This window comes from Peromyscus eremicus, chromosome 19, assembly GCF_949786415.1.
Source record: "Peromyscus eremicus chromosome 19, PerEre_H2_v1, whole genome shotgun sequence".
Classification (NCBI taxonomy): domain Eukaryota; kingdom Metazoa; phylum Chordata; class Mammalia; order Rodentia; family Cricetidae; genus Peromyscus; species Peromyscus eremicus.
Genome location: NC_081435.1, coordinates 3119039 through 3134547, shown reverse-complemented (window position 1 = coordinate 3134547; position 15509 = coordinate 3119039). Strand labels below are relative to the sequence as shown.

Sequence of the window (15509 nt, the reverse complement as noted above, 5' to 3'; positions counted from 1 at the left end):
ATCACGGATGAACTATTTCTTAGGAATAGACTCATGAAAGGGGGGAGGGGGCATTGCCTTCAGTTGTGAAACCACTGGCGACCCCGTCAGGCTCCAATGGGGAATTACAAGTCAATGACCACACAGATGAGCCTGGTAACTAAAGGGGTAACAAAACCAAACCAAGGGTCACTGATCTGGGAGAGGGGCAGGAAAGAGCAGGGGCTGGTGGGGGAGGGAGATAAGAGGGGAGGAATAATCAGAATTTAGTCTATACAAGTATGAAATTGTCAAAGAATTAACAGATTTTTAAAAAGGTTTTTGACAACATTAAAATTTTCTTTAAAAAATTAAGTGTGTTGTGGAATACAGTAGCCAAAATAAAATATTTCCTTTGTCCCCAAGGAAGCCAGCTCCATTTATAGGGGAGGAAAAAACAAAGAATGGACATATTTACAAACTCATTGTTCTTCCACTTACCAGCCTGCCCTCCACCTGGGAAGCAGTGAAATATATAAAACGGTATTACACAGAAACAGTCTCCCGGTGCTACTGCTTCACGGACTGATGCAGTTGACAACAATCTCAGTTTTGTAAAGTTAATCCTAGAAGTAGACAGGGCTGCGGAGACGGCTCAGTTGGAAAGCACTTGTCTCGCCATCATGAAAACCCGAGTTGATCTCCAAGAACGCACAGAAAAAAAGCACCTGCGTCTCAGTGCTTGGGAAGTGAAGGCAGGGGGATGCCAGCCAGTGTATCCAGGGCAAGACCCAGGTTCAGTGATGGGTCACATCAGAGACTGAGGTGGAGAGCCATGGAGGAAGACACTTGACATTGACCTCTGGCTTCAGCATGCATAGGCATAGACACACACATACACACACACACACACACATACACACACACACACACATACACACACACACACACACACCGCAAAGTAGGCACATTTAAGATGTGATAAACATTTGAGAAAGAAATTAAAAGAGGAAGAACATGAGAAGAGAATGAAGAATGTCATATTAGCATCATAAAATATTTTGTGGGGCTGGAGGTATAGCACAGAGACTAAAATGTGTGTCACACATGCACAAGGACCAGACTTTGAATCCCCAGAACCCATGTAAACACTGGGCCAGCAGGGCAGCTCACCTGCAATCCCAACCCTCAGGAGGCAGAGACATGACGTTCCAGAGCAAGCTGGCTGGCTACAGCAGCAGAACTGGCAAGCTCCGGTGTCAGAGAGAGCCCACCTCAGCATGCACGGTGAACCACAATAAAGGCAGGCATCTAACATGAGCGACTGGCATGCACAGGCACACATGTCCAAGCACATCCGCACATACACATGAACCCAGGCACGTGCAAACACACACCCTGTGTGCTTGTGATATCCGGATTATTGGGCCCCCTAGTTAGCCTCAGGATGGGAACTGGTGACCAGAAAGACCAGCAGTGTGTAGAGAGGCAGAACTTTCAGTCCATCCTTAACCTTCCCATAAGTCAATTACCAGTTATGCTAATTACCAATAACTAATGATTTAATCAATCATGCCTGCATAATGGGAGCTCTATGAAGACAATAAGTGATATTTTTGGAGGGCTCAAGGAAGTGGCATGTCATAACTTCGTGGTGACAGAAGTTAGTGTGCTTGTGGACCTTGTGACCCTGTAGATTTGCCTGTACAGATGTCTGTCTGGATACTTTATCATATCCTTCAATACAACAAAATCTATTCATCGAATGAGTATTTTCTGGGCATTCTTATGTCCCAAATTCTGTCCTAGGCCCTGGTATATGTTAGGAGCTCACATTCTACTGATGAAGAGAAGACAGTAATTTCTTAAGTTAAAGGCATAATATGTTACAAAGTGCTAAATGCTGTAGGGAATTCAAGGGCCACAATACAGACAATGACCAGGATTATCTGTTTTACAGGGAGTGGGGACAGAAAACATTCTGAGCATGTGACACTGGATCAAAAACCTGAGTAATCTGGGACACAATCATGATGGCATCTCTGGAGACAGTGCCGAGGCCAAGGAGCTGTGAGGGCAATGCTGGCAACGTGAATCATCAGTACACAAGACACATGGCAGCTCGTGCCCGTTCCCTCATATCTCAGTCAGGAATACCGACCGAGAGCCCAAACCTAACCCTCACACACCTTAGCTCTTTGCTTATGTGAACTTTGACAGTCAGTATTCACTCCGGAACAGAAGCACGCGGTGCAGCCCTTTGGATTGGCAGGGTGTAAGTAGAACGATCCTCGGCGGCACACGTGGCATTCTGGGCCTTCCACGTTTTCCTGTTGAAACAAAGCGTGAAGGAAGAGTCCTGTAAGACACTCTCAGCGTTGAGAGGCACAGACAGCACCGTGTGGAGGGACAGAAGGAGGGGCAACTGGTCCAGCTTCCACCACCTGGAACATCTGCTCAGATGTGATCCCACCACAGCCTCGCGGGACCTGCGGCAGGGAAGACAACCTGGGTCCTCATCCAAGAACAACTTACGAAAAAGATATGAACCTCTTTAGAAAACAGTTCATGTTGCCTTTTCTGGATTTATCCTTTTTTATTTGTTTTTTTTTATTTTGTTTTTTTTTTTCTATGCAGGGTTTCTCTGTGTATCTTTGCCTGTCCTGGATCTCACTCTTTAGACCAGGTGGTCTCAAACTCACAGAGATCCACCTGCCTCTGCCTCTCCAGTGCTGGGATTAAAGGAGTGTACCACCACTGCCCAGCAAAAGGATTTATTCTTAGCAACAGATAATCATAGGGAGGGGGAGGGGGCTGTAGCCTTTCTAAAAGATGAGAAAAGTCTTTCCTTCAATTATGCCTATAAAGGGAGGCGATAAGCACAAAATGCTACACACATTTCAGAAATCATCAAAGGTCAGCTCCCTTGAAGAACTCCCAGGTGTCACAGGACCTGCCTTACCTTGCACATGCAAGCCCCAGTCCCTGGGTCACACACTTGAGGCTCAGTCCCATCTCTGTTACAACTGCAAGGAACACACTCCGGGAACTGGTGGAAGCCGGGAGCACATCTGTCACACCGCTGCCCTGTGATTCTTGGCTTACACCTGCCCAGGAATAAAGGAAACAAACCCCATCACTGCTCTATGCACGGTCCTGACAGGCCTCCCTGCCTTGTGAGAGAGCGGCCGCAGCAGGAGAGCAGTTACAGACACAGTGTGGCTGCTGATACCACAGAAAGGGACACGCCATGGTCTAGAAAAGACTACCCACAGAAAGGGACACGCCATGGTCTAGAAAAGACTACCCACAGAAAGGGACACGCCATGGTCTAGAAAAGACTACCCACAGAAAGGGACACGCCATGGTCTAGAAAAGACTACCCACAGAAAGGGACACGCCATGGTCTAGAAAAGACTACCCACAGAAAGGGACACGCCATGGTCTAGAAAAGACTACCCACAGAAAGGGACACGCTACGATCTAAAAAGACTACCCACAGAAAGGGACATGCCATGGTCTAGAAAAGACTACCCACAGAAAGGGACACACTATGATCTAGAAAAGACTACCCACAGAAAGGGACACGCCATGGTCTAGAAAAGACTACCCACAGAAAGCAGGTGAAGACACCATCACGGATGGCCTGGGACCCCTGGATCAGGACCCCTGCTGAGGGCTGGCGGTGGAAAGATGTATAACACCGCTCCCCGAAAGCCCACGAGTACAAATGGGAACAGTACACATGGGGTCCAGCCTAGAACAGTTCCCAGTTTCCCTGGGGGCGGTCACACCTGGGCTGACTTTAAATGCCGTAGTGCTGGTGTTTTGAACAGAGGGCACAGAACAGGGACACCGCCTAGGGTGTTCAGAAAGTACATCTGGTGTCACTGGAGCTGAACCCCAAGTGGAGAATGTCCAACCTCAGGCCTGTCAAGTTAGGTGAGAGCTCAACTGTGCCGCAGAAGGGCTGGCCCCCGTCCTGCTCACCACAGCGCAGGGGTTAAGAACTGGGCGTCCTGCTCACCACAGCACAGGGGTTAAGAACTGTGCCACAGAAGGGCTGGCCTCCATCCTGCTCACCACAGCGCAGGGGTTGAGAACTGTGCCACGGAAGGGCTGGCCTCCATCCTGCTCACCACAGCGCAGGGGCTGAGAACTGTGCCCCAAAGGCAGCTGGCTGAGGTTCTAACTCAGGCCTCAGGTATGAAGCGTATCATCTTACAAACTGAATGTTTGCTGCTCTGCGACACTGCATGCAAACTCCAGCGCTGCATCTCCTTCGAGGCTACTCCTAAGCTGCGTACCACATGACGGAGAGGTGCCTGAGGAGGACAGGGTGTGGCTGGACTGTGCACAGCGTGGAGTTGAGGCAAAGAGTTCTGACAGAAGGCTGCCAGGTCAGCTGCTAGCTTCGGGAAGGGGGTTTAGGGTGGGGAGGAGGATGGCTTCTAAAGGTATTTTGAGTGGGGATTTCTGGGACTTACATCTTCCACAAGACGGGGAAGAAGAGAAGATGGAGGAGAGTCCCAGGTTACCAGCTCAGTGAGAGGATGGACTCCAGACCCCGTGAAGTAAAGGAAAAAAGGAATCAGTGAGTAGGAGCGTGTGGGCAGGAAGTGGCCAAGGGAAGCAGATGGCGAGAGGAGCCACCTGGGGCAAGTCCAGGAGAGATGGACGGTGAGTGCCTGAGCCCCGTGGACACTGATTTGTCATTCAGCAGCTGATGCATGGGATGAACAAGGAAAGGTGTGTCAGAGGGGCAAGAACCCCGAGGGGCTCACCATGTGGGGGCACGGGAAGGGAGGGGGCTGTGTGCTCAGTCCCTGGTCCCATACCTAAGTGAGATCAGCTGCTTTTTAATCCAATACCTGCTTGTGACCACAGAAAGGATTTTTGTTAACAGTGAGAACCTGGAGGCAGCAGCTTTAGGTGCCAATCCTGTGTTACAGCTCACTGTGCAGGGGGCTCTGGGAAACGTCATCCTTTTTACAACCAGGTTTTCCACATTTGTGAAAATGGACTGTTCCATTAAATAAGAGACTACATGTGAGACCCTCAGGATGGTGCCTCGCACACACTGACATGTCTTTGTGAGGATTCCTGCTCAACCCTGGCCTAGAGGAGCACAGAGCCCGTATGCACCCAGCATACATGCAGAGATGACGTCTGCATCTCCAGTAAGGCCTGCCAACAAACCCTTGTCAGGTCAGCTCTTCAGGCCCGGCCAGCTCACATCCTCATTGTCCAATAGTGCTGACACTGTCCTTAAAACTACACCTTGGTCAATCTAGATGTGAAGTGTGAGCACATCCAGAAGCACACAGGCGGAATTCATAAATGTTCTGCTGGGAGCAATCACTCTAGTGCAGGACATTAGAAATTTTAAAGGGGACAGGGATATGCCAGGGAAGCTGGATAAGCTCTGGACCATCTCTCTCTCTCTCTCTCTCTCTCTCTCTCTCTCTCTCTCTCTCTCTCTCACACACACACACGCACACGCACACGCACAGGCACACACACACGCACACACACACCCCACACACAACCTACACACACATACACCCTATATACACACACCCTATACACACACATACACACAACCTACACACACACTATACACACACCCTATACACACTACCTACACACACATAACCTACACACACACATCCCACACACACACACAACCTACATACACACACCCTACACACATACCCTACATACACACACCTTACACACACATACATACATACACACACACAAACAACCTACATACACACACCCTACACACATACCCTACATACACACACATACATACATACACACACACAACTGGCTCCCAATATCAGAAGGCTTCTGGAGCCTGGGTTAGTAACACCCAATCTATTCTTATGAAATTCAAACTAAATTCAATCAGATAGCCAAGGGGAAAAAAATCTAAAGCTTGTTTTCAGAACCTGATCTGTTTCTGAAGAGGCATCAAGTATGGAATATAAAACCATGGAGGTCCAGAGATGCACAGAATAGGAAACTCCATGTAGCAGGTACCTTTGCATAACTGTGTCCAAGATACCCGACAGACATGACTTATGGGAGTAAATTCCTGTTCGACTCATGGTTTCCGTGGGGTTCACCCTGGCCTGGCAGAGAAGCATGGTGCATGGAGGATGCTGTGGAGTAGCCTCCTGTGCACTGTAAAGAGCTGTCACTCAATTCAGTTAATAAAACGCTGATTGGCCAGTAGTCAGGCAGGAAGTATAGGCAGGGTGACCAAACTATGAATGCTGGGAAGAGGAAGGGCGGAGTCAGGAGTCGCCAGCCAGACGCAGAGGAAGCAAGATGAGAACGTCACACCGAGAAAAGGTATCAAGCCACATGGCTAAACATAGATAAGAATTATGGGTTAATTTAGTGTAAGAGCTAGTCAGTAATAAGCCTGAGCTATCTGCCAAGCATTTATTAAGTAATATTAAGCCTTTGAGTCAATCATTTAGGAAGCAGCTGCTGGGTATTTGGGAGTTGCTGGCGGACAGAAGAGTCTGTTTACAGAGGTGGGGGTGCTGTTCACATTGCGGTAAGCAGGAAGCAGAGAGCAAGACATGGACTGGACTGAATACACCCTTCATAGTCCCTCCCCATACCCCAGTTCCTAGGGGTTCCACTAGCTGAGCAAGAGCTCAAAACATGGACCTGCGGGGTCATTTCAGATTCCAACCATATCATTCAAACATGGAAGCTCAGAACAAGGATCCTCAGACCAGCGGGAGGGCTTTGGAGAGGACGTGGTGGGTCGTTCCTCTCTTGGCATGGTAATGAAGAAAAGGAGACCGTGGGACAGTGCTGCTGTCATGAAATAATACCTTGTCCCAAGGTCCAGGATATTTCTTTCGGCAAACACGCAGGGCTCTGGCCCAAGGCGGCATTAACTGAATGCTGGTGCCAAACTGTACAGTGAATGCCTTTGGTCTCAGGTCAGAGTTGTTGAGTATTTCTGAACAAGGAAGCAGTGAGCGTGGCCAAGCGTCATGCAGCAGAACCTGCACCTGTGTGAGTATTTGCAGCATCTAGAAACCACACCCAAGTACGTTGGATTGATGGATTGAATCCCATCCTCTTGACGGGCATCACAGCTTCTTTTCCCGTTGCTATGATACACACTGTCACAAAAGCAGCCAAAGGGACAAATGGTTTACTCTGGCTTACTGTGACAAGGGAACCATTCCATCATGGAAGACATGGTTTCAGGCACAGAGTCATGGAGGCAGGAACAGAAGGCTGGCTGGTCAGATTGTATCCTCACTCTGGAAGCCTCGAGAAAGTGGGGTTGGACTATAAAGCTCAAGGCCTACCTCCATCAACCCACTTCTTCCAGTGAAACTCAGTCTCCCAAAGAATCCACCCCTTCCCAAACAAGTGTGCAAACACGTGAGCCTGCAGTGGACACCTCACATTCAAACAACAGTCTCAGACACTGCAGGGACACTCACGTTCCACTTCCAACAAGGTCTTAGGCCAGGACCTGGAAGGAGAGGGCACGCTGCTGGAAATACAGCTGTTAGAGTCTCAGTTTGCTGGAAAAGGAAGGCGTGGGTGTCTGTTACAGCTAGGGAGGGGCTGGCTGGGACAAGACAGAAGGGAAGTGAAAGGAAGCTAAAGCGCTCTCTCCTCTCTCTCTCTCTCTCTCTCTCTCTCTCTCTCTCTCTCTCTCTCTCTCTCTCTCTCTCTGTTGATTTCAGGACCCTTGTGAGCTGATGACATGGAGAGGATGATGGGAGACCATGTCTGTCACACTGCCCTGGCTCTGAGCTCACAAGGCACAAGGCAGCTGAGAGCACAAGAATGGAGAAGAAAACACCAAATTGGGAGCCGTGGCCTTGGAACTGTTCCCAGCCCAGATGGGGGGTGACATGTCAGGGCTAAGCAGAACCTGAAGAATATAGAATCTATACTCCAGAGTAACGCAGTGTTTGGATCGTGAGCTTCTGAATCCTGTGTAACATCAAGTAACCAAAGGAGGCTGGGTGGTGTCATGACAACCAGGAAGCAAAAAGAAACATCCGCTCCAAGATCTGGCTGAGGATCTTCTAAAGCAACCCCCAGTCAGCCTGACCTAGCACATTTCTCCAAGGAGACTCTTTGCTTCCCAAGTGTGGCCTCCGCTGCAGAGGCAAGAGGACTGCACTGTGCTGCACCGTGCTGCACCATGCTGCACCGTGCTGCACCGGCTGCAGCCATCTGGAGAAACGACGGGGCAGCTCTAGGGATGTGGGTCTATGAAGTCATCTCTGAGAACTGGGCTCGGGGCCCAACATTATGCAATAATATCTGCCCATGTGCATGTGTGGGTGCCTGCAAGCATCTCATAGGAAACCTGGTCCAGATGCTCTGGAGAGAACACTGTCCTTTGTTATTAAATTCTGCAGTGCCCTTCATGTGATGGTCACATCAAACTCCAGTTCCAGCCTACAGCTCAGAGTCTACCATGCCATCCATTCCCTCATTTGAGAATCGTTGACGGCTTCCCCGTTTCACATCTCTGTGTCAGGGGACTTGTGGGGGACTTGGGGCGGGGGGGGGGGGAGGACTTGGTGTGGGGGGAGGGGGAGGCTGAACGAGCCAGTCTTGACATCAGCAGTCTCGTTGAAGACATGGAGATGTAAGAAATTAAGTAATAGTGTGAGAGTTAGGATGACTAAACATTAAGCTGGCTTGTGTTGAACACAATGGCGGGACTATCTCTGTGACTTGTGGTCTCGTTCTTTCTGTGAGTTTTCAGTTTTTGACATAAAATCCTTGAAGGCCATGCATAATGTGAAGGCAGCAGGAGAGGGACGGAGGCCTTCGTGGCTGGAGAAGTGAATGTGTACAAAGCTTATAGAAAGGCGGGAGCTCAGAGAAAAGGGAGAGTAGTTAGAGCAGGTATAAGACAGACCGCCGCAGCCTTGAGACAATGGGAAAGTGAGGGAGGTTAGGATGAAGGAGTGGATGATGGAAGTGACTCTGTGTAGAGTCTCATGTCACCAAAGGATCCCCCACAACACGGCTGGCACTCACCAGGCCAAGCTGCCATGATGAATTAGTATAGGTTTCCTCATTAGAACATAAACAGGATTGAAACACTGTACCCAAAACGAAGCATAGATAAAGTCTGAGCACTGAAACCAAACATGTATCCACACAGCAAACAACGCAGTCAATGTGAAAACCAGTCTGAGCGTTCACCAAAAACCACGGTTAGGTTTATGTACAGAGGAAACGACAGTGGTGTGTCACAGAGACAGCTCCGTGCTCACCTTCAGTGAAGTGCTGTTTACAGCAGCTCAACAGCCAGAGTCAAGCCACATGCCCGTCAGTGGATGAACGGAAGGGAAAATGTGGCTGATAGGCAGCGTGGAATACTGCCCAGTTATGGGACCGTTTGCACAGTACAATGGACAGGAGGGGCTTGTGCTGGGTGAGTTAAGCCATACATACAATCAAACACGGCAGGATCTTCCTCCTATATGAAATCTAAGATTATAGCGCTCACAGAAGTTGAATGCAGAATAGTGGTTACTGGAAACTGAGGAGGGCAGAGAGAAGGCAGGGCTAAGAAAAACACAGTCAACAGGTGAAGTGTTAGAGGAATATAAGAAGAAAAAATGGTGCTTTACTCAAAGCAACCAGAAGAGAAAAAAATCTGAACATACTTACCATGCTTAATACGATGTCTAGGCTAATGACTGGGACTTGGTCATTATACAATGTTATGAGATAAAGCATCACAGTGTATGCATAAATGTACACACATCATTTAATATAATCATATAAATATCATTTTAGGTATGAGCAAACATTTAAAATAAAGATTCTAAAAGGCAACAGAATCAGAAACATGCACTTATTAGTACTTACTGTCTCAAGTTTTATGGACCAACAATATTATGTATCAGTGAGAAGTCAGGAGGAAACAGATGTTAAAATCCCAGTCTAGTTGTGAATTAGCATATTCCTATTAAATTAGGGATCCAGAGTCTCGCTAGAGGAATGTGTAAGGTCAGCCTGACTCTAGACTGGTTTAAGAGATATTCAGCCAGACTTCAGAAAGGAAGTTCCCCTTTTCTCCTCTGTTGTCATGGTACCAACCAAACTCCTCTGGATAGCTGTTTGTTTACTTGAATGAGTGAATAAATAAATCTGGTGGAGAACCAATCAAGAGAGTGCCACTACTGGTCCAACATGACTCCAACATGGTACAGGGATTTAGAGAGGGTGGTAGCCAGAGGGAAGGACAGACCCGACAGGACAATCTGTCCCTTGCCGGAAGCTGACATGTGATTAGATATAGGGAAACTGAGTTTTAAAGTCTGAAATCTTGGCATCCTAAAAACAAGAAAGAGGCCATCATCATTAAGCAGATTATTTGAAGTCTAAGAGGTGAGATGCTTGAAAAGCTTGGAAGGCAAGACATGGGGGTCAGACAGACTGTAGAACTGGGAGTCAGAGATCAGCTAAGAGGGTGCTTTCACTAACAGACCATTAAAATAGCATTTTGCCTGTCCACCCCCACATGGCGTGGGCAAGGCAGAAGACACCCAAGAGGCCCCTGCCCACCCCCACATGGCGTGGGCAGGGCAGAAGACACCCAAGAGGGCCCCGCCCACCTCCACATGGCGTGGGCAGGGCAGAAGACACCCAAGAGGCCCCCCACCTACCTCCACATGGCGTGGGCAGGGCAGAAGACACCCAAGAGGCCCCTGCCCACCCCCACATGGCGTGGGCAGGGCAGAAGACACCCAAGAGGGCCCCGCCCACCTCCACATGGCGTGGGCAGGGCAGAAGACACCCAAGAGGCCCCCGCCCACCTCCACATGGCGTGGGCAGGGCAGGCACCATGATGATGAGCCAGTATGTGGTCGAGATGAGAGAGAGAACCAGGACAGTTCGTGTACTATGAAGAGAGGCGGAGCTAGAGGCGCTAGGGTGAGGAACATGATGTGAGCAGTCTTCACTGCCACCGGAGGCCATGGTGATGTCCTGGCCCATGCTGGGTCCATGGCCCTGCAGCATCAGGGGTCTGGGTCAATGTCTGTGGTGGCCCATGTTACCACCAAAGGTCATGGGAACATCCCTGGTCTGGACTGTTGCCTGGGGCCATGTTAATGTCTGAGGGCTGTGCAGAGCTGGCCCCACCCTCGCCTGGGCAGTAGAGCTGGCCCTGGTGGCTGGAGTGCAGGAGAAATGGCCCAGAGGGCATGAGCACTGGAGAGCTGGCCCCGCCCCTCACCGGGGCGGTGTGAGAACTGGCCCCGAAGAGGTGAGAGCAGGTGAGCTGGTTCTACTCCTCACCTGGGCAGCACAGTAGAGCTGGCCCTGATGGTGCAGGTATAGGGGAGCAGGTGGACTGACTAACTCAGCTACCATCCAGGCCCAGATCCAGGGCTTTGAGTTGGCCCACTCCAACATCTACCCCATCGAAGAACTGCTAGAGCACGTGAAGAGACCGGTTCTGCAGAACCAAAGCTGCAGGGTCTCCACGACACAGGGCAACAACAGGAAATCTGACTCCAGACCCGGTGAGGATCCAGTATTGATGGTGTAGCAGAAGCCAGAGGCCTCGAACCAGACCAATGACTCATTGCAATGAACATTTGCAAGTAAAGCTGTTTGGGCAAAAGGTAGACTGTGTGACACACCATGACACACCACAGCTCCCATGGCGAGACTGTTTGTTTTCTTTTGGAGGGGCACTGCAAAGGTGGAGTGGCTATGGAGATATGGAGAGACAGGGAGATGAATGGGATTGGAGTGCTTGATATAAAATTCACAAAGAATCAATAAAAAGTTTAAAAAATATTATTTCATTGGGGGCTGTAGAGACAGCTGGGTGGTTGTGAGCATTTACTGTTCAGTCATAATTATTGTAGTTCTGTTCCTAACACCCACGTCAGGTGGCTCACAAATACCTGTAACTCCAGCTCCAAGGGATCCAATACCCTCTCTCACCTCTGAGGGCACCTGCACACACATGTGTACATATACTCATACCAACACAGACATGTGCATATACACACAAACAAACCAAATCTTTAAAATTATTTTCATTATATATGTGAGGAGACAGGAGCCGCAGGACTTCAGGAGACATGGTCCTAAGTAGAGCCAGTCGTGGATCCGGGAGAAGATGAGAGGACAGCCAGTGAGGAGCAGGAGGGGAATGTGTATCTGAGAGACACTCGGGATGGAGGTGTCCAAGTGCAGAAGAGATGGGTCTGGGCAAACAAAGCGCAGAAAGAGAGAAGCAGATCACCACGGCCCCGGCCAACACCAACGACTAACATCACTGGGTGCTGAGTGTGGCCAGGCACTGTCTTAAGGGTGTTTGCACACGGTATACAGTCGTCTGAAGTCTCTGGGAGACAGAGCAGCCCTATCTCACAGAGCAATGAAGGGCAAAGGAGAGCAGGGTTTGCTTCAGGTCACCCAGACGGTGAGGGGCTGAGGCAGGACACAACCTGCTGCAAACTCAGGCCACACTGCTCTTCACTGAGGACCAGGGATGAGGAAACAGCCTGAGAAAGGTCCTTCTGGGGACGAGAGACAGAGGTCACAGGACATGAAGGACAACAGAAGTGTGTGAGACCCCACACACTGATGGCCACATTGCCTGGCGCCCCCATTCCTCTTCTTTGCTTAGTCCTCAAAGGAGTTGCCTTCCCAGTTGCTAAGCCTGGCTGGAATGACTTGACCTGGCAGAAAGGGCAAACTTCCCAGGCTGCCAGCAGCAAATACAACATAAAATGCTAATATTTAAGTGTATGGTTTGTGGTAAGCATTGCACAGCTCCCAGTGAGCCTTGCGTTGCCGAAAAGGATGTGTTTTTCCCTTTGGCGGCAAACACCAGGTATCACCAAGCCATTTCCTTACTCACGCTTTAGGTGTCACTAAACACGGTCCTTGCTACCATCCGGAAATTTTCCCGTGCATAGAGAAGCGGTTTGCACACAAAAATCTTTTCTGAGAGTGGGGAGACAGTTCAGTGTGCAAAGTCCCTGCCACGTAAGCAAGAAATTCTGAGTTCAGATCCCCAGCACCCACAGAAGCCAAGTGGGGCAGTGTGTGTCTGTAAACCCAGTGCTGTGGATAGGGTGGAGACAGATGGACCCCAGGACACACTGGCTGGCCAGCCTCACCAAATAGCTAAGCTTCAGGTTCTGTGAGAGATGGGATCTCCAAAACTCATGTTCACAGTGACCACAGAAGGCACCTGAGGTTGAGTTCTGGCCACACAGATGCACACACACACACACACACACACACACACACACACACACACACCAGAAGACGTATAAACACCATACATACAAATACACACAAACATTTCATGAAGAAAATTTTTGTAAATAATTATTTTAAGCAACTAAATGCTTTTTTCTGTATAAATATTGGATTTTGTGCAATTTACAGCATATAGCAAACTGCTAAAGTCCTTTTGTTGCCACGTTTTAATGCTATCTGCTAAGGACTCCTTCAGGACAAGGCCATCTGATCACATACTGATATGTGTTCCCATCAGGTTATGCAGTCTCTTTGACAATTTGTCAAAATGAGCAGTTTCATATTTTAATTAAGCATGACACCCGTCAATTAAGGTCCCTTTTCCAGGCAGAATTATATGACAGGCCTTGCTCCCAAGTTAAGAAACTTCTAGTCAGTTGAATTATAACTGTTGGGAGTGGGTTGTTAAAATTCCTCAAGTTATTTTCCTCAAATACAGTGCTACGGCACACCCATCTATCATCTCCTGATGTGGGAACTGGTTTTAAGCTTTTCACATCCCTCTTTCCCCATGTGTCTGCAGTACTGGGAAGTAACGGTCAGGATTTAGACTGAGCTCTCTGGCTTTTCTCCCGGTCTGAATATCAATTCTCCAGCCACCCAGTTCCTCTGCTTCCTATGATTCAGCCTGGGCTTCACTGAGAGGCCCATGCCTGATCGCTGACTGACTAGTTGACTCAGGCAGGATTCACGGTTGTGGTTTCTAAGTCCTAGGATGGTCTGTGACTCTTTTTTCTCTCAGCTTCCATACGATGTCTCCCTACCCGAAGGAGCTGGCAGGCACCAGACAATGGTTGAAGGCATGGTAAAGGGTTGGCTCTTCCCTGGAAAATGAACCACTGCTGTAATGGAGAGCTGAACTATGTCCACCAAAGGTGTGAGCATGCATTCTGGTTCTAACCTCCAGTTCCAACAATGGGCTGATACCTGAAAATACGTCTTTGTCAACGCAATTAAGATGGAGCCATCCTAGAATTTGCTGGCTATTTAGCTAGCCTGGCTGGCGTCCTTCTAACACACATACATAGAGTGAAATCCCTAGCACTGAGTAAAAAGGAAAAAGTAGACTGAGCTCTGGAACTCGTCAACCCCTGCTTCCTGGCTGCACACGCACGGAATTAGCCGCTTCCGAGCCTCCTGCCATGCCTTCCCCACATAATGGACTGTACCCCTGAACTGCGAAGGCCTTTCTCTTCCTTTTTTTTTTTTTTTTGTTTTTTTTTGTTTTTTCGAGACAGGGTTTCTCTATGTAGCTTTGCGCCTTTCCTGTAACTCACTTGGTAGCCCAGGCTGGCCTGGAACTCACAGAGATCCTCCAGGCTCTGCCTCCCGAGTGCTGGGATTAAAGGCGTGCGCCACCACCGCCCGGCCCTTTCTCTTCTAACTTACGTTTGTCGGGGCATTTTAACACAGCATCAGGAACAACTAACTAATACTGCCACCATTTCTCAGCTATTGTGCGCTGGGCCACAGCGGTTCCTGAAGATGGGCAACCCAGCCTGGTGCTCTGTGACCAATAAAGCCTGCTTTGGAGGCCTGTGATGGTTACCTGTGTCAGCTTGACACCGTCTGGAATCACATGGGAAGAGAGCCACAAGGGACTGTCTAGACTAGGTTGAGACCCTTTCCAGATGACTCTACGTTATGCTGAGTTGACAACCAAAACCATCAAGACAGTGGGATCATGACACACACGTAGCACAATCCTGCTGTGACAACATGTTGGGCTAAGTGGGCAGGGCTGCTTCTGGCTTTGAGGGAACGGGTAGCCCCTCACCTGGGGCTCTGCGTGGCTCCCCTAATCTGGACGGACCAACCAATTCACCCACCAAAATCCTGATGCCCTCACAGTGAGGAGGTAGGAAGTGAAGAGGGATGATGACCAGCATGAGCACAGATGTACCTGGCTGTCCCATGACAGGATCTGACACACTAGTGTACCACAGCTCACCTGCACTGCCCGCTGTCCCTGTCACACTCAGAGATGGCCGCCTCCATGGTGCCCTTCCTGGAGCAGTTGCAGACTTCGCAGCCAGCCAGGGGGTGGAAATTGAAGGAATTCACCTCACAGACCTCACACTGAGGCCTGACTGTGCGGGGTGGGCAGAGACACTTCCCTGTCATCTCTTCACAAAGGCGTCTGCCACAATTGCAAGCTGCCAAGGGAAAAAGAGACGCCGTGTAAGAGTTGGACTATACACACCGCTGGGGTTTCCAGGCGTTTCCAAGGACTC

The 15509-nt window shown here is 49.4% G+C and overlaps 1 protein-coding gene across 1 annotated transcript in view; it reads right to left on the bottom strand.

The window, feature by feature from the left end:
• LOC131896105 (laminin subunit alpha-3-like) overlaps positions 1-15509 on the bottom strand; it is a 161313-nt gene that overhangs the window by 9332 nt on the left and 136472 nt on the right. The window contains exons 27-29 of the mRNA XM_059246694.1: positions 15227-15431; positions 2921-3065; positions 2148-2288 (exon numbers count right to left, since the gene is read on the bottom strand). Coding sequence (XP_059102677.1) covers positions 2148-2288; positions 2921-3065; positions 15227-15431 — 491 coding nt within the window. The remainder of the gene's footprint in view (positions 1-2147; positions 2289-2920; positions 3066-15226; positions 15432-15509) is intronic.